General features: G+C 40.3%; 1 protein-coding gene across 14 annotated transcripts in view; it reads left to right on the forward strand.

The window, feature by feature from the left end:
* The window catches only part of neo1a (neogenin 1a), a 246610-nt gene that overhangs the window by 147983 nt on the left and 78199 nt on the right, over positions 1-20428 (forward strand). For all 14 annotated transcript variants that reach the window (XM_041787290.1, XM_041787345.1, XM_041787315.1 and 11 more), the window contains one exon: positions 5513-5649. In XM_041787290.1, the coding sequence (XP_041643224.1) occupies positions 5513-5649 (137 nt within the window). The remainder of the gene's footprint in view (positions 1-5512; positions 5650-20428) is intronic.

Below are 20428 nucleotides of genomic sequence, written 5' to 3' on the forward strand. Positions count from 1 at the left end.
ATAATAGCAAAAACAGCGAAAGCTTAAAGGGCCAGTCTGCATATTGGAATCTAATCTATTGGCCACATTTTTCTTGTTATGATAATGGTGCTTAACTTCTGTGAATATGCATATGTGTAGCTGCTGTTGTGCTTGAAGGTAAGATATAAATGTTGAAATAGTGAGTTAATTAAGCATGATTGTATGGATAATGCAGCTTCAATATGAGCCTCACTGAATAGCATCTCCAACCAAGGACCTTCAGCTTATGCAGATACCCTTTCGCATTCTTGTAGCATGCACTTTGTCTTTGTTTTAATGAATTCACAACATGAAATGTACCTTCACAGGAGTGTAGAGTGTATTCAGCCCTTTCTCCCTCACAGTCTATAAACAGTAGCACTCTCCTTGTTCCACAGAGTACTTGCACTGTTGCAGTCAGACCTCAGATTGACTTGCTCTAAACAGAATCAGAAATAGCCTGGTGGTTTGATATTCTCCGTATGTTCCCACTTTCAAGTACAAGAGGAAGCTGTCAGTGCCCTTTATGACGCTGTGGCACTAAAGGCCAAGATTGTGAATGGTTGTCCTGGTGAGACTAGCTGCAGGAATGCTTGGCACAATGAACCCAGCGGCGTCTTTCAGAGGAATTTTTCATTCAGCAGGGATTTGGCGTGCAGAGCCTGTTAACAGACTAAGCTATACTCTCTAACATGCAGACGGAAGTAGTCATTGTACAGCAAGACATTTGGCATCGTCAGTACTTTCTTTAGTATTAGGAGCAAAGGAAAAGCAGTTGCTTTGTTTATGGTGCACTTTGATTCCCACCTTAAATACCCACAGTGTTTCCTGTCATGCTGTATGCTGGGTACAGTGTCTTTTCAGTGTTTGTATTTATTTTACAATCTATGGCTGTCAGAGTGAGCTGTTTGATACGGCTTATAGACTGATGCAGTGATTTGGGATTAACTCATGTTTGCTGTCAGTGTGAATGTTTAAAAACTGCTCTCCCTGACCTGACTTATTAAGCTGAGACTGAGATATTCTTTTGTTCTGTGCAGTTTAGGCTTTAGTTCCAAGGAGGCTCACACAACTTTTTGTTTCGGGTGTTCCAATCAGGTTTTTTGATCTCCTGATCACTGATAGGATAACAATCATGTTTTGATACATCAGCTGCTTTAGTGGCCTATCTGTTTGGCTTTGAGTACTCCTACAAGTGGAAGGGAAACCTGATTAAAGGAGAGCAGTCATCCTGCTCAGACGGGCTCAGAATACACTATTTTATTTGGCTTTTATCATGGTGACTAGTCAGATGCTTTATTACCTCCACCAAGGAGGTTATGTGATCAGGTGGGTTTGTTCGTTTGTTAGTTAGTTTGTTTGTTAGTTTGTTAGCAACAGAACTCAAAAAGTTGTGGACGGATTTTGATGAAATTTTCAGGAAATGTCAGAAATGGTATAAGGAAGAACTGATTAGATTTTGGGAGTGATCCAGATCACCATCTGGATCCAGGAATTTTTTTAAGGGTTCTGTACTATTGGGAGATAGGGCTAATGGTGGAGGTCTGCACTGTTTTTGGGTGTGTTTCTATTCAAAGTTTTGGAGTTTATAGAGTTTGAAAGATGCACGCATGGTCGAGGAGACGAGTCGGAGCGTAACAGAGAGAAAGACAGTGATTTGTAGCGAGAATACTCACAATGCTGGGAGGACTAGAGGAATATTCACACTCTGCCATGACTTCCAGTCGTCCAGTGAGACCATGGGTGCATCTGTTGGCACCCGTAGCGAAGCCAATGCTTTGCCTCACCATGTTTCCACCCCACCTGGGAGGGAGTAATCGGCGAATGCCGTGGTGGGGGGCACATGGGGACGGATCCAGAAATTTTTTGAAGGATTCTTCACTATAGGGAGATAGGGCTAATGGCGGAGGTCTGCGCTCTCAGAGTGCTTTTCTAGTTATGGATTCATTATTTTTCTTTGCACACAGAAACTAAATTATATGACAAAAATGATCACAGTTAACATAAATGATGAAATCCCCCCCCCCCCCCCTTTAGAGCTGACCCTCTTGTTGAGCCATAGCACAAACCACTGTTGTTCATTGATGAGACTCTTTGCATGTGAGAACTATATTGATTGGCAGAAAAGCTCTTAGAATCATTTAGGTGTCAGGAGAAATATGTTGTAACAAGGGTATTGTGTAAAGGCATAGAAATAAAGGGTTTACATCACACGCACTGATATTTACTTGATTGCATTTCATTTCATGTTATCCAAATACTGAATAACTGTGTTATCACTGAAGGAAATTAGAGCTGCAGTAGGCAGAAGAAAAATAGGTAAACCATGCAGAACTAAAGACTGAAACAACACACAGAAGAGTGAAATAGGTCAAATAAAGTTCTGTGCAGTAGGTAAAATAAACAATAATGGTGAATAACCAAGTCAAGATAGATAAGAGGGAAATATTAATAAACAATATAAAATAAAAATATCGAAAATATGTCTGTCTGGGCACCAGTGCAGCTCGGTGAGTAGAGCAGGTGCCCATAAACTGAGGCTTTAGTCCTCAGTGCACTGGTCATGGGATTGATTCCCAGTCTTGACACATGTCTACCCCAGCGGGGGAGCTGGAGCCTATCCCAGCTGTCATTGGGCAAGAGGCAGAGTAATAATAATAATAACTTTATTTATATAGCACCTTTTAAAAAGATGTTTAGAAAGTGCTTTAACAGACAGCAATAGCAAGAACTCAGGGATTCACAAAATAAACAAATTAGCAATAACCCAATCAGAGAAAGTCTTGATAATCAAAACGAACTGGAACAAGTGTACGGAATTAGCAAAATTGAAAGGAATGGGAATGACATAGATAACCTTGAAGCCAGTTAAAATACTAAAAGATGAAAATATCCAGGAAAAGACAGTATAAAATGATGTGAAAATAAAACTGTATAGACACATATAAGAAGACGACATCACATCATTAGCAATAAAATTAAAATAAGAAGATTAAAAACAGATGAAATAGAAGGAACAGGTAATCAATTGAAAACAGAGGATATTAAGATTGCAATGGAAGAAAAAGTCAAGGATAGAAGGTGTGAGCACAGCAAAATGAGTAAAAGAGTGAGTATACAAATAAGTTAAAGGAAGCGTCACATAAAAGCAATTCTGTAAAAGTGAATTTTAAGGAGTGATTTAAAAGATGTTACTGAATGTGCAAGCCTTATCTCCTGGGGCAGGATACCGCCTGGACTGGTCACCAGTCAATCACATGGCTGACATGCACTATAAAGAGTAGCTGGAGAGAACCCATGCATGCACGGGGAGAAACTGCAAACTCTGCACAAAAACGTCCTGACTGGGAAGCAAACCAGGGACCTTCTTGCAGATAAAAATGCACACAAGTGCAAAGTTAGGCTGGCACATCAAGTTTTCCAGTGGCAACAGGGATAAAGACAGTCTGGCATGTCTTGTCTTGAGTTGAGGCGTTCTGTAATGACAACCAGAAGGAAGGAGGTCATACTCGGCAAGAAGAGGGTAGTCAGAACAGTAATTGGACATTGAAATTATATGCCAGCTCATATAGTGCAGACCTAAGCAGCATACAAATTCAATCTTTGTAAATCAGAGTGCATTTATAAGATTGATATAAGGCTGGCACACTTGCTTTAGTTTCTGCCACCAGTTAAGAGGTAATACAAAATATGAGTAAAGCATTGACCTGTGACCACATTTAAAGCTTCAGCTGAATTTCATATTTGAGCTGGCACCTTTTTTTCCTCTTTCATCAGTCTGTGAGTCCCTCCTTCACAGAAGTGAACTTTTAACTATCATACTTCTATGTGATTGTGGTCGATGCTGCAGTTAATAGTCTATTTCATCCCTTCAGTTCTTGAGCAACAGTGATGTCATTTTGGTGACAGCAGGTCAAGTACCACTCGAGCGCTCCACTCCAGCACAGACGTACAGACAGACACACAGACAGGCAGATGGTCTCTGAGGCTGATGCTGCCAAGACCCAGAAGTAGAGAGAGGCAAAGAGGAGTATGTGTGAAGCCAGGCTAGTCAGCAGTTTGTTTAAAAGCAAATATCCCTGTAGCATTGGGCTGTTTTCCTCACAGAGTTCACTCTTTACCTCTGCATGTATCCTCTCCCCTCTGTGCAAAAACTATTATACACTGATCTTGCTCTCCTCAGCTGCATCTCGCTCGCTGTGGCCCTCTTTGGATTTTTATCTTCCTGAGCCGACTCGCTGCTTCTGCTTTTCTCCTTGCCTCTCTGTTTCTCTCTCTCTGAATGCAGAGTTCTCTCTCTGTGAGCTATTGATTTCTGTTTTCTCTCCTCTCAGCCTCCTCCTCCCATGCTCCACTGCTTGTTGAATCAAGCCAGCGCTGGGCCACAGACTGCTTCCCCCTGGGCCCATTGGGAAAATCAAAGTTGGGGCTGTATAAAAAGGAGGAGGGTCACTGGTTCAAAGAGAGGCTATACAAATAGATGGGTGTTTATATTTCTGGATTAAGCGTAAATAGTTCAGCATTATAAATATTTGAAATGGCTCAGTCTGAGAAGCGTGTAACCGATGTTCTACCCAAACGCTTGTTATTCAGAGTGCAGTGAGCCAAAGTGTTTTGCAGTATGAAAATATATATTTTGGCCATGAAATAATGATTTGATTGAAAGAGAAAATATTGAACTTGACATTTTAGCTCAAAGCAGAGCGGATAAACTTGGTGCTTGTTGTCAAATAGGAAAACAATCATGTTGAGAGACGGAGTCAGTGATTTGACAGGAGTGATTCACCTCTATCAATTCTGACTGGAAGGAAACATCGGTTCTGAGGTGTGACTCTCTTCTTCATCGTTTTAGGTCACTGTGTTGTTCTTCTGCAGATGCCTGTCTCCACGGTTATTAACAGCTGATGAAAATGATCGAAAATAAATTTGGCATAAGCAGAAGTAACACTGTTGTAGCTCGACTTGACACGTTGTCTCTAAAATAACATTACTAGATGTGATACTCATTTTTATCTGACATACTCTATGACTCCTAATATGCATCTGAGTTATCATGCTGTCTACTAATCAATACATAAAATATACATAAAGACAATGTTGAAACTGCTTTTTCAGGGCACTTGAGTCTGCTTTTAGCATAATTTATTCATTCAGAGAGTGGGATAAAGGTGGCAAAGTGTAGGAGGGAAAGGAAGAGATGTAGAGTCAACTGGAGGTCAGTAGGGGAACATGGAGCTCCTGGGGCTGCAACCCAAAACTGTCTGTTATCACTCTTCCATATTTTACATGTCTGGTTAAAAAAAGAAATTGAAGTTTAGGTTAAATTTGATCCAGCTTAGCTTATGACCTGAAGTCTCCTGGAAGTGAGGCTGGCAGCATCTTGAGTAGCAAATCCCTTTAGGTTGTTAAAGCTGTTTGTAAATAAATATTTGGGAGGAAAGTCTCCTTCACAGACAGATCATATGTATTTTCTGTCTTCCTTTTCCTTAACTTTGTTTCCTTCTATCTCCAGTGAGGGTCGTGTCGAGCTGCTGGGTGGAGGAAGTCTTCAGATCTCAAACCTCACAGAGGAGGATGCCGGCGTTTACACCTGTGTGGCTGACAATGGCAATGCAAGCATTGAAGCCCAGGCACAACTCACCTTACAAGGTAACACTTCACTAAGTTTAATTTCTATTACTTTTTGAGGAGCAGTGTTGCAGAATATCCAACTGATTGAAAAAGTGCAAAATCTAAATCAAACATGCACGATTTCATTATCAGCCACTCTGAGACAGCGCATGTCACTTTAATGTGAGTGTAAGGGCTAAGGGACAATGCTCACATACTGTACTGATTAAAAACAGTCTAATATTGTAGGTTAATAGGGCTTAAATGTCCTACGGAAGGATATCCCCAACTTTAAGTATCTAATAGATTTTCTCACTTATGTGCTGGTTTGAGCCCATCAGTGAAAATCAAGAATAGACTCAGCAGCATTGTAAAAACTGTAAAATTGCAGAGAAAAATTTTGAAGAGCTCTCCCTCATTTAACGAGAGTCACAAGGAAGGCCAAGCCACCTTTGCTGATCAGAGTCATCCCTGTTCTTGTGAATAAAAGCTGCTGCCATCTGATCACGGATACATGCCACTGATCTGTAGAACAAGACAATATCAGAGTTCATTTATTTCAGCTTCTATTGGCCTGATTAATACCTTGATCTGATCTGTCCTTTTAAACAGTATTGGCATACCTCTGAACCTTTGTTACCCGTGCATGTAGTGGATTCTGTGTGTTGCTGTATATTTTTATTTATTCTCTGCTGGCCGTAAAATGAAATGCCCCTTGATGAAAAAGTTTAACCTTAACAATTAAGTGCAAATGAGATGACTTGTGTGCATTTCCTGCATGCAAACAAGGCTGAGGTCATAACACAGCCTTGTTGAGCTGAACACACTGTGGAAAAGAGTATATTTCTATAAATATACATGGGCAGTGTTGACTTTGGATAATGTATTCAGCATAGGCAGCATGTGGAATGTTTGCATCTGTTTGTATGCAGGTGTAACTTGAAAAGCTAAGCTCCATTTTTCACGGAAAGGTGAAGTATTGGAATTACAAGAGAATGAAAACGTGACTTGCTTGTTTGTCTTACATATAAAGAGAATCATCAATCCCTTTATTAGGTATACCTGTTCAACTTCTCACAGACATATTTAATCCAGTGGCTCTCAACTGGTGGGTCGGGACCCAAAAGTGGGTTGGGGGGCAGTTTCCAGTGACCAGCGCTCAGTTTTTTAGCTGTCTGAAAAAAAAGAAATGGTGGCAAAAGTCCTGAAGTCACTATGAAATTGGGTAAATTTAAATACTTGAACAACATTTTGACTAATTGATCTCTTCTTGCAATAAATGGCTACCTTTACCATGACAATGAAGTAATTTCACAAGTTCTCTGGAAAATTGGCAAAAATGGACACATGATGATGGGGTAAGAACAGTGGGCAATTTGAGGGGGGATGAGGGGGGATGGCATCTCCCTTGTTAGCAAAATGACCAAAATCCATCCCCTTTGTTAACCTGCCATCCCCTCTCTGTCAGGGCAGAGCAGGGATGCTTAGTTGAGAATGTTCTGCCTAACTCATTGATCCTTTACAGGGTTTCCCATTTATGTATTAAACTGCAGCAGATCGCCACTGTTAATTAACCCCCCCACGGTTTTCACGTTAGCATCCATCCAGTATCTGTCCCATGGATACACAGCCTGTTCAATGCGCTGATGCTGCGCCATTTTCCCACCTCCTTCTCTCCTCCTGGGTGTACAGTGAAGCTCGGAGTTTGACACCGTAGGCCAGTGATAGCCTACTCAACCCGTGGCTCTCGGGCCACATGTGGGCTCTTTAGTGATCAGTTGCGGCTCTTTTAAGGCTTACTATTAAAAAATCCTCCCAAAATCCTTTGTAAAGGTGAAAACTGTCAACAGTAAAGGCTCTCTGCAATAAGTCATATCAATAAATCTAAGTCCACACAAAGTAGACAGACTTTAACTGCCAAATTCGAATGAAAACGTGTATATTAATATTCCAAATAGTTATTAAGGTGCTTCACACAGTGTGACTCTGGAAGTTAATTTTAGATGTTTGTGAACATTTGTAAAAGGTCTGTGTTTTCATCATAGCACCAGTACATCCATCTTTCATGTCTGTGATTTAAGACATGACATTCCTGACAGTTCATGATATTTAATCTTTATCCTGTGCTTCGTCAAGTCTTTGCTGACGCTGCAGTGTCAGTGTTTATGGGAAATGTAATTTCTAGCATATTGATATTTGAGACATATTTTAAGAAGTATTAATTATCACACTTTCACAAGCAGCAGCTTCGATTCCCTTGTGAATGCTGACTAATCTTCACTTTCAAAGTCCTATTCTGAAAGTAAAAATTTAATTACAGCAAGTCTGCTCCATGGTAAGAAGATAAATAAGCTCAGTACTTTTGTCATGACAGAAAAAAACAAAAATAATTCATGCATTAAAGATCTTTAGAAGACTACTTCAGTATATGATGAAGCCAGAGATGGAAGATTTTCCCCCAACATATACCCCATTAATATATTATGATCATCATATCATCACAGATGACTAAGAGTTTGACATTTCAGTCTTTGGGAAACATAAAGTTCTTGCATTTCCTCATCACATCACTCTTCCCAAACATTTTCTTTTCCTTTGAAAGTTTCCTGATCCAAAAAGTGCAACACACAGACATAACTTATTCCATAGCCTCTCATCTAACATACAGTACCTGTAGAAAGTATTCACCTCTTGGATGTTCATCCTTTTATATACTGTGTAAATTAGTCATGGTTTGTATAATTTGGCTTTTTTTTTTTCTTTTTTTTTTTTTTTTTGACAAAAAAAAACTAAAGACCTCTTTTATGTCAAAGTTAAAACAGATTTCTGTGAAGGGTCTGTGTGGATAGGTCTCAATCAGGCTCAAACATCTGGACACTACCATTTTACTCCATCCTTCTTTGCTTCCTTGCTCAAGCTCTGCCAGGTTGCACAGGGACCAGACGTGAACAGCCCTTATTAAACCCAGCTACAAATTCTCTATTCCATTGAGGTCTGAGTTTTGACTCTGCCACTCCAGAACATTCATCTTGTTCTCTTCAAACCATTTCTGTGTAGCTTTCTCTGTATGTTTCAGCTCATTGTCTTGCTGGAATTTAAATCTTCTCCAAAGCAGTAGGTCTCTTGCAGACAGAACAAGATGTCCTCCAGGATTTTACTATATTTTGCTTTATTCATTTTACCCTCCTTCTTTTCAAGCCTTCCAGGGCTGGCTGCTGAGAAGCATCCCCACAGCATGATGCTGCCACCACCATGCTTCACAATGGGGATGGTGTGTTTATGGTGATGTGCAGTGTTTGGCAACTTATCTGATGACCAAACAGCTTCATTTTGGTCTCATCGGACCAAAAAACTTTCTTCCTCTTGACCATGGAGTCTCCCATGTGCCTTTTGGTGAACTCTAGTCCAGATTTAATCTGAGTTTTCTTCAACCGTGGCTATCTCTTTGCCACTCTCCCATAAGGCTCTGACTGGTGAAGACCTGACATTTCAGCTGCTGAAGCTTGTAACTCCAAACTCAAACAAAGAAATATACTGACCGTGTTTGATTTATAAAGTCAATTAAAGGGTGAAACATCCAATTGGGGGAGCACTTTTTACGGGAACTTCATATCACACACAAATGTGGTGAGGACACTATTAATACTCTGCAAAACTGAACCCCTAGCAATTGTTTCTGTCTGATTATGGGATTATGGGTAAACATCTTATTTTAAGATATTGAAAGCAGCAAATAAAGCATACTTTGCTTGCAATGAGTAATAAATAGCTGCTAATGCAGTAAGCATAAAGTTCTTTAAATGAGATATTTAATCACCAATAAAAGAGTTTGCTTGCTTCAGTGGTAGATATTGCTCTTAGACACTATTTTCTCCTGTAATATCTTGCAGTAAGAAATTTATCTGGACTTACTGGGTGAAAATGGCTTATATTAAGTCAAATACACTTGGTAAGATTGGAGTTATTGCAGTCTATTGTTGTTTTACTTTATTGGCTGATGAGATAAAAGCCCATGAACACACATGTAAGTACACAGGTCTCTTTTCTCCAGGTTAGTCTCAAATCAACAGGATTTGGTGTGAAATAACTCCAGAGTGGGGGAAACAGCCCAAGGCGTATTCCTGAATTCATTGCATTTCATACACGGCCACATCATGCAACAACTCCATCTCTTTCTCCCCAAATCCCTTCATCTGCTTTTCACCCCTCCTCCTCCATCCCATCGTTTCCCGTCACTCTCTGTGATTAAAGCTGACAGTAATGGAAAATCATATCAGGTCACAGGAGGACACCTGACTTCACTCATTTTCTGTCTTCAAGTCTGTTCAACAAATTCTCACTGAAATCCCTCAAGTCTTTGACCCGACCCCCGCCAGCCTCCACCTCTGATGTGACACGTCTGTAGGGGAATATGTTTGAAAGACATCCGTCATTGTAACGCGATAAATCACTTTGATTAGATCCTTCGCTATAGACTCACAGGCCTAATTGTATTTACTTCATCTGGATTCATGAAGAAACCAGATTGTGGCATTGATTTCCTCCCTTGACAACAGAAATGACACTTGAAAGGTCAATTTCCCTCAGAAAGTCGTTAGGCCTGTGAAAGACGCTCATACAAGTCTGTGTGGTTTGGATCTATACTTGCAACAAAACAATTTTTCCTCTCACTGACTCCCACGAAAACACCTCAGGGCCTATTTTCACTGCAGTAACAAGGAAAGATTGTGTGTTTACGTCGAGTGGCTTTTCATAAACACTAGACAGTTTGTGTTTAGAAAAACGACTCAGAGAGTCAGCCCAGATTTGATTTGGTAAGACATTGTTCGGTCTCGCCTGGAGATAGCCGGAGGCTTTGAGATGCAGCTGGTGCTCATTGTGAAAGGAGAGATGAGAGGGGGCAGCTGCAGGTGCGTGAGCAAACACTAACGTACAACCGGGCATGCAAAACGCTGCCATGCAAGGTCAACTGTGCACTTATCTCACACACCTGTAAGCACTGGGCTAGAAACACATGAAAATTTCATTCTCACTATTTTCCTGGCCAAAAAAAAAAAAAAAACAATCATGATTAATATCTGAAAATAATAAGAGCTCCTCCTTTTGCCTTAACAAACACATAAGGGTAGTTTATACAAAGGTGGACATCAATTTTTACAACAATTTGTGAATTATTATTGTGGGGGTCCTCGGCTTTTGTTGGAAATAAGTAAGGCGGGGCTTAAAGTAAAAAGGGTTGTGGACCACTCTATTAAAAAAATTTTGATTATAATCTCAGCATAGAAAAGGATAGGTAAATATAGAAATTAAATCATTAATGTTACTCAGGGACTGTAAATCAGCTAGCTAGGGGTGCAGATGGCCTGGAGTTTTGGGGCAGGACCTATGTGCTCAAGCGGCCCGGGTTCAAGTCCAGCCTGTCTGCTTTCCCACAAGTCACACCCCCACTCTCTTGATCCTGTTTCCTACTTTATCAACTATACTCCTCTATGAATAAAGGCATAAAAATCTCAAAAAATGTATCTTTCTAAACTGCTTTTCAATCCCTGAGAATATAACAATGGACATGTACAATCATTTTGTTTCTCATTACTTTTTAATGTGATCTAACATGCCTTGTCCATCACATGGGGTATATTTCATATCCATTTGAGTGGTGCCACTGAGATGTTTGGGAAGAGCAGAACCTTAAAAAAAAAAATTCTATCCATCATATTCATTCATTATGGGCAGAGCAACAAAGCACATGGCTTTGTAGGCGTGCACCATCTTGGGAAGTACATAGCCCAAACTTGACAGGCAGCTATTAGAGCCATTTACTATCAGTGGAGCCAGCAGTTCAAACTCTTGCCAAAGCGGGTCAGAAGAAGAGCAAAAACGTCTTTTCCGCAAAGATAAAGCTTACGGTGCAGTTCTTTGCTCTTCGTTTAATATAGAAATATCCAGTTAAGATCAAACTTGCACCACGGTGGCATAGGCGCTTATCTCTTCCTCTATAGCCATGCTTATTGGTCTGGCCATTCTCAGACTGGGAACAAACATATCAGCTTAAGCTTGGCAAAATAGATGAGCCCTGATGACAGATGTGGAATCTGGCCAATCAGGTGGTTATTCAAAATTCCAGTCTCTAATCCATTCTATGCTTTGAGTCAAACTGCAGGTCTTTTCATACACATGCTTTTTCCCCTTTTTTATCATTACTCAAACTTTGATGCTGCCTTAGGGGTTCTTTATTGAAAGGGGACATGTTATGCAAAAATCAATTTTTCAGGATTTTCTAGCAAAAATATGTGCCCCTGGCCTGTCCACAATCCCTTCAAATACCAGAAAAATCCATTCCCTTCCATCTTCTCTTTCTCCATCTTTCAGAAAATGTGTGCTGAATCAAGCCGTTCTCAGATTTTCCCCTCATGATCTCATATGGGGAGTAAGCACCAGCCCCCAGGTTCGGTTGGCCCTCCTGGCTTGGAAGAAAGTTTCATACTCGTCTCCTGATCTTCCTTTCAGCTGCCAGCTGGGATGCTGGATAGCTCAGTGGGTTACTCTGCTAATGTTTATCTGGGAGATCAATGGTTCAAATTCCAGCCAGGTCATTAACTTTGGATAAAAGTCTCTGCAACCTTGCAACATCAGGAGTACCACATCCATTTCTTGAGAGAGGTGTGGTCAGGGGTGGAGTCAAACCATTAGACCATTACCATTTAAAGCCACAGACACAGAAGTGGCTCGTACTGAGCAGGGCTGAAACAGAGGGGTTTTTAGACATCAAAAATCCTATACTGGAGTGTTTTTTTCAGCAACAAACTTCACAGGCATGTTTTGGGGACCTCTGAGACCAATAAAAACTTATCTAAAAATGGTCAAATATGTCCCCTTTAATAAGCACTCTTTGGCTACATCAGTTCATGCTGTTGTTTCAATCAAAAGTTTTTATTCAATACATTATTCAAGACACTTTCACAGATGTGCCAACAATTTACCAGTAAATTTTCCCAAAACGTCAATGTTTCTAAAAATGAGTGATTTCATGGTTTGATTTGGATATAATAGCAGCTCCTTTAAATTAATGCACTCTGAAAGGTCATTCAGGCAGACAAAAGGTCAGGCTTAAAGCCAATTTTAAGAGTGCTCTCTACTGGTTTAAAAGGCAAACTACCTCTTGAGCAGGTCATGACCCCTCAGCTTTATAGTTTTATTCATATTTCAAAGTAAAGTTTTAACCCTGTACTATGAGACTTTAGGTAATAGTCACCACTTTTTATTCTGATTAGTATCGGCCTGTGAAGCCTGTAACTGTTGTTTGCATACAAAGATTGCACAAAAATGAAACAGATTCAAACAATGAAGACTGTTGAATCTTTTTGGTTTGCTTTGTCTTTGGATAAAACAACTAAGCAAACAAGAAAACCTCCTTGCAAAGTGAAATAATGTGCAATCAGCTTTAAAATAGAGAATGCCAGCAGCTGTGAGAAATAAGCAATAGATATCTAAAGAGCCATATGTGCTCCATCTTTTAATTTGATATAAAAAAGCCACAGTGGGATGAAGAGGATTAGAGAGTGTGTTTGTGCAGACTTGAGCACAATCTGGCCTGGTAGAGGAGCTAACACACCTATTGTACTATCACAGAACTTTGAGCAGGTAGTTTTTAGGCTCACTCCTCCCTCGACATCATCTTAAAGAGTAAGTGTGTCTTTGTGTGAGTGTGTGCTTTGTGTTTAGTGTGGCTTTCCTGTGACATCTCACCCTCTATTAGAGCTGGCAAACAGGATAAATGAGGCCAGTGAAGGCAGCGGCTTTTGATTATGGTCTTGTGTGACAAGGGCACCACCCAGACCTGCACTCTCTATGTGTGTGAGAGTCGAGTGTGCCTTTCCAGGACAGAAATAGTTGCTCCACAAACATGCAAGTTTCCACTTTTATTGGGGCCGTGAGCCAGTGGCACTCATTTATCATGGCCTCATGCTATCATGTCATCAACATAATTGTTCTTTCCATACGCTGCACTCACATGCAGGAAATCCCAGCTCCCCCTGTAAAAGTTTCATGTCCTGCTTATATGTGTGCTCAGGAGATTTAGACCCACACACTGAGAGAGAGAGAGATTTTTCCTTGTTATAGGCGCGAGTAAAAATAGACAAACACATAAGATCTCCTTTGATATGCTAAAATTTAGCTTCTTTCTTTTATATATGAAAGAAATTGATTGTATATCACTTCATACTTTCTGCAGCTTGCACTTTACTACCATGGGGATGCATATAAAAATTAAACATGCTTATGTAGCTTAACACAAATTCAAAGCATTCAGGGTCTTTTGAGATGTTGGTCAGGGTTTTATGGCTTGAGCTGTAAGTAAATTTTCCATCACGGGAAAAAACAGTTGTAAAAAAGCATGGAAAAGTTACATGTTCGATAAGATCTGGTGTGTATTTTAGTCTGTTTGACTACAGCAGTGTATCTTCCTGCCCTCCCTGCAGTGTCACAGCTTTTTAAGCCTAAATAAAGATGAACTTTCCAAATATCTATGAAAAGAACAATAATCTGATAAGTAGCAACACCCACTGGCACACAGCTTTTCCCTTTTCCTTACTTTGTGCTATCTCCATCTGTGGGCTGGAGTATCCTCTGCCTGGTTTTTGTCTAGGCCTTCTCCTGTGTTCATATTCTTCTGTGGAGGATCAATAAGCTGCTGTGTACTACAGATAGAGCACATCTGCATGGAGCTCGGTTATGTTGAATCCAAAAGCTTTGTTTAGCTGTTGCTGTTTTAGTCTGTCCTATGTTGCTCTATCAGCTGTAGGGAGCCTTGCCAGCTTTGCCTACTTTATCAGGCGTTTGGGTGGCAGTGTCTGCCTGCCATTACTCATCCTGCCAAACTTTAACTGAGACTCACACCTCTTTGATCCTGTGAACTCACTGAAACACACACTCATTCACTGCCACATGAGCTAGTTTTTGTGTCACTGCCCAGGAAATTTAGATCACTGTGGTTGTTTGTGTTACATTTTGATCTTGTATATTATTCCTTTAGTGCACAATTCTATTGCTACAGTTGAATATTTAAAAGAAATCTTTCTATTATCTGGAAATGTCCAGTGATAAAAACCCTTTTGATTAGAGTTTTATAAAGCATTAAAAACATCATTAAATGTTATTTATTTTATTTGAAATTAAATGAAAAGTAATAAAATATACCTAGTGTGAAATATTATTTGGTGACGTCCAGATCTGGACTTTGCAGATGATGCTGTGATCCTTGCAGAGACTGTAGATGTCCTTGTGGGGACTCTTAACCTGCTGAGTAAGTAGGCTGAAGCTTTGGGAATGCCCGTCTCCTGGGCCAAAACAAAGATCCGTGTATTTGAGGATGCTTTGGATGCTGTCATTGAATCTGTGTTTATGAATGGAGAGACAGGGAAGTTGTAGAGCAGTTCACCTAACTTGGCAGTGTAATCCATCAATCCATCAATCGATCCACTGACTGTGAGGCCGAGATCCACTGCAGACTTGGACTTGCACACGGGGCAATGGGTTCGTTGAGCAAGACATTTAGGCCTTTCAGACTGGCAGGGCTCCGTGCTGGTTCCAGTTCCTGAACCTAATTTTGAGCCGGCCAGCATGTTCAAACCGAGAAAAAATTGGTTGTGGACCTAAAAAGCTTGTCCTCGGCTGGAACCAAAAAACAGTTTGTTCTTTCTGTGGAACCGTTACATCATCAGTGGGTGTATCACATTCTAAGTTATGAAGACGAGCAAAAAATTAAAAAAAAAAAGTGGTCTGCTGAGGAGACAAAATGTTTGGTTGTGATCTGGGCATCGACAGAATTCCAGGTGAAGCTGGAGAGTACAACAAGGAAGAGCACGTGATATGCTGAACTTGCAGAAGAGATGGTGAAGGCTGGGTTCACCCGAGCAACAGACCAAATAATTAATTAAGTAAAGAAACTGAAGAAGGAATACCAGGACAGCAGGAAAGGCTTGGTGATACATGTCCATCATGTCCTCCACCTTTGGTTCTGCTGTAACTGGTGTGAACGCGGGCTGGTTCACCAGAAAGCTCCAAGGTTCTGAGTCTCCAGAACGGAACCAGAAGCAGAACCGTGTCTGTCTGAAAACACCCAGCATGGCATTCTGTGTGTCCAAATTTGCAGACCAAAGTTAGAGTCTTTCAGGCCTGGACTCCTTGTGATGACTTCTCTTCTGCGCAAGACCATGTTAGTTTTGGGTTTTTCATTATTTTTTATTTTTTATTTTTGTGTCATTGTTACCTTTTATTTGACATTTCAGTTTAGTTTTGATTAGTTTGTCCTGTTGGGTTGCTAGTTTGGTTTAGCTTTTATTTTGCAAAAATTCTTCGTTTTAGTTTAGGTTTTTTTTTGTTTTAGTATTTTAGTTTTATTGGCAATATCGGATACCTGTTAAATCAGGGGATTTTACTCTCTTTAGGCTTGGGCATACATGTCAGTCAGTATGCAGCTGTCAAAGACTAAAACTAAAATTTTTATTTTAGTTAGTTTTCTTAGCACAGAATTTAGTTTTAGATCATTTCTGTTTTCTTTGAAAGCTTAGTTTTTATTTAGTTTTAGTTATTTAGTTAGTTTTAGTTAATTATAATAACCATGGTCTGGAGGATGGCCATCAGGAGGCCAGAGCAACGGGACCAAGGTTGACATGGTTAAGTGCTTCACTGGCATTTGCACCCATTCCTGACCTGAGCTTGCCAATTGTTTGAAACCCTCACATGGTAGTGACATGTTTTTGTCACTGCGATAGCCTGGAATATATTTCAACCACATAAATGCTGTCTGTGACTCCTCTCAACACATGAGGAACCTGGGGGTTTTCTGATCTTGTAGGAGAAGGGGAAAGAGGACACTTGAAAACGAGGAGTGGGTTAAAAAAATGACGTTGGACTGAGTACCATATTTTAAAACCACTGTTCAATGGTTTCAGATATGCAGCATTATGGCTTATGTTCACTGTGTGATCAGACAAGCTCTAGAAGAACTTCGACAAATTCATAGAAATAAGGATACAGTATCGTGCGCTGAAATATAAAAGTAAAACCAGATATGTTTTTAATCTTCAAGTGGAGTCTGAGATTTAAAAGAAACAATGCCAGAACAATAAGGAAGTTTACTCACAACAAGTAAAGGTAAAAGCACCAAATGAATTCCTTTAACATGACTTTCATTCACAACCCACTCTGATCTGATCTAGAGTAGAGTTCAGGTTGACGGCCTTCAATAGTTTTTCCATGTTTTTAATGCACAAGTAGAGGATTAAAGGGAGAGGATTAAACATCAGTTTTAGAGCAGCTCTAGTGAGAAAATCTCTGAAGTGTAGGCACAGCTTTTAGGAAATGCTTTGAACTCTTTCTGTGTTGAAACTAAACCATCAAACAAGTTTTGTTTCAGAATTTCATGCACAATTTCAGCCCTCCCTTTTTCCACTCATTTCTAGTCATTTTAGATGCAGCATAAAAAACATAGAAAGCTTGAATAATCTCTGCCTCTGACAGGACGCGATGCTCTCCTCAATGAAAGTGAGCACTAAAGCATCTTTCTCTCCTCACCGCTAAGGCCGTTTGTTTTGGCACAGATTAAGAGCGAAGTTGTTATCTTTGGAAGAGCAGGATGGGTAATTAGTGCTGTCCAGGATTCACTTGCCCTCTGAGTAAACCCCTGACTGCCCGGGAGCTATTGTTTAACTTCATGAAGCTAGCTGGACTCCAGCCAAGCTGACAGAGTAGGAAAACATCTTCATATTTGGATCCTGTTGCTTCAACAATCTTGCATTAGACCTTAATAGATGACAGCTGTTGCCTAAATGTTTGGGGATGTAAGTCAAAATAATGACTTTTTTGATATTTTACCATTTTCATCACTCTGCCAATAGACCGAGGCTTGACATTTCGCCCTCAGTATGTCTTTGTTCAGTTTATTCTTCTCTGCCAGTGAGGCTTTAAGTAAAGTAATCTGCCCACAATCCCTTTAGCAGGCCTGTGGGGTTTTGTTTTAACAAGCTCACAGTAAGACATACACATGACCTTTCTCTGGCCCTCTTTTAGGAGTTCACTGGAGTCGGTGTAAGTCTGCATTAAAGCTCCTTTTACTAAGCCATAGGCTGGAGAGATAATACCAGCCCTCGAGGAACTGGCATCAGGCTTCTTTCAACTACTCCCTATCCTCTTAAATTCATGTTTATTTTTTTCTCTCATACATTTATCTGCATTTCTTTTGTTATTTCTCTGACTCGGTTGGGTCTTTTTTCCTTCAATATAGAGTGCTACTTATCCTGCAATATTAGTCAGCCTGTTTGGAGGCATTCCAGCTTGTGGAGTCGAGCATCAGTGTCTTTGTGAACCCTTAACAGCAGGAAAATATGCCTGTGACATCATGCAGATATTAACGAAGGAAACATTTAGTCCTGGATTTGGATGGTTACCCATCGCCTTTTTATCCCTCAGTGGAAGCAGAGTATAAGAACGAGAGCAAAGCCTGTAGCAGAGGCAGAGGTGTTGAATAACTTAAAGGCCGCACTGCAGAGTTTGATAACTGTCAGTGATGCTAGAATCCTTCTCTCTTGCTGGAGTTGTCTTCATGGTCAGACCTAAGTTTGATATATTTTTGAATTTTAAATAGGGCTGTCAAAAGATGCATTTTTTAAATCTCTGAATTTCTGTTGTTAATCGTGATTAATCGCACCCTTTTGTAGCATTTTGAAATTCCACTATTCTGCATTTGAAACTGTTTTTGTGTCACTGCTGGGTTCACAGGTAGACTGAAGATTTTAACATGAATTTAACCATGAAAAAGGAACTTGTTTTGTACTGTACAGGAAATAAGCTAACAGTAAAAAGGTCAATGTTTGATAGCACAAAGTTGTCCAATTAGCTGTCTGTGAATTTTTTAAAGGTCACATATAATACAAAATCCACTTTTTCAGGTTTTCTAACAAAAATTTGTGCCCCTGGCCTGTCCACTACCCCCCCCCCCCGAATCAGAAACGGTTTGCATTGTTTTTGTCAGCTCAGATAGACTACAACTGTACGACCTAAGGCCAGTCAAACACTAGACGATTTTTAAATCTGATTTTTCATCTTTATTCCTCTGAACGCTCACACTAGACAACTCAGCCAGACTGTCAGATCACTGGAGACCACACACCTGCCAACCTCTCAGCGACCCTGCGTGATCACGTGACTTCAGAAATAAAAAAACACTGATGTCTGTTAATACCCTTTTTCTGTCCCTCCACAACAGGCTGTCCTGGCATGAGTTACAGGTGCAGCAAAAATCCTAAAACAAGGGAAAGACTCAGGTTGAAAATCCTGGCTGGAATGAAGCTACGGTTGTGTTTATGGTTATGAGCAGTGTAATTATGTATGATCCATCAGAGAGCTCTACAACCTTGAATCGTAAATAGCAAACGTGTTTGATATTTACGAATCTGGGTCTAGGAGGCTACGACACGATTTGGAGCAGTAAAATAATCATGTTGACACCACACACATGCATATTATTTAGACAAATAGTCGTTTGCACCAGGTGCCACTCGGGATACGCCCTCACAATCGTCAGAGGAGGAAAATCTTGCCTCAAATCAGACCCTGTAGTGTTTGTGACTGTTTGGGATAGTACCCTATCTGTGATACGACACTCAGCAGCATTGTATTAGAGCACTAATTAACACAGGCTTTTTCCTGGTACATCTCAATGAAATTGAGCCAGCTGAGAGAACCACTGCTTTAGGAAACCACCAAAATGGATGTTATTACAGGAAATGGGTAAAAGAAAGTATATGCAAGTATGTCACCCAAGGGCTTCTGTTATGATACAGTTTTTAAATCGGGTTGTTTTGTCCTGTATCTTTGTTTGATTGTGTGTTTTGTTCCATCCAAGGTCCAAACTCCACATTTTTCAAGAGGTGGAAAACTTTGGAAAATTCTGATTGCAATTTCTCAGTAAGGAGATGAATGTGCATCCCGAGGCTAGTGGCTTCATTGTATTTTTAGAACAAAACTTGGTTCACTATAGCGTGATAAGTATTTGAAATTCGTCTTTTCAAGTTGTGAAGATAAGCTTTGCACACCGAGGTCCTTGTCCTTCCATGGAATTCTTCAAAAGTTCTGTTATTCCATATTAAAACACTTTCCAGACAACACAAGTGCACATGCAGCATGCATGCAACATATGCCTTTCAGGTGGTCTTGCACCTAAATTTGCAGAATCATTTAAACAAAACATTGCTTTTCTCCACTACTGCAAGTAAAAACACCACCACCCTTGACTTTTATTTCTGTTTGAACTAATTCTTGAGAAAGAAGTAGAATTTTTTTCATGGTAACTTTGTTGCTCTTTTTGTTGACCCCAGAGCTGAACTATTTAGCAGTTGGGATTTGGTTCACCTGTGCATATGCATCTTTGAAGCAGCAAACAACCAGTTAATGAAGGTCACCATACTTGTTGCACACAGAGACCTCCTCCCCTCCCCACAAGACACCCTCTGCTGGTTTCTGAAAGCATCCCCCACCCCCATCTCCAAGGCCGTATTGGTATATTTAGGCTTTTCTACTCATTGCTCAGTCCAATAGGTTCCAAATGTCTGAACTCCATTTAGAGAAAATGGTGCATGTCTGCCTTGATGGAGGGGAGGGGGAGACTGGAGATGAAGAGATAGACGGGGAGTTATAGGAAGATTAAAAGTCAGGGGGAAAATATGGGAGACTGACGTTGAAAGGGAGAGAGAGGGTGAGGGATAAAGAGAGCTGCAGGGTACCAGCCGCCATCAAAAACCTGTCACAAGAAAACTTC

This window comes from Cheilinus undulatus, linkage group 1 (genome assembly GCF_018320785.1).
Source record: "Cheilinus undulatus linkage group 1, ASM1832078v1, whole genome shotgun sequence".
Lineage (NCBI taxonomy): Eukaryota > Metazoa > Chordata > Actinopteri > Labriformes > Labridae > Cheilinus > Cheilinus undulatus.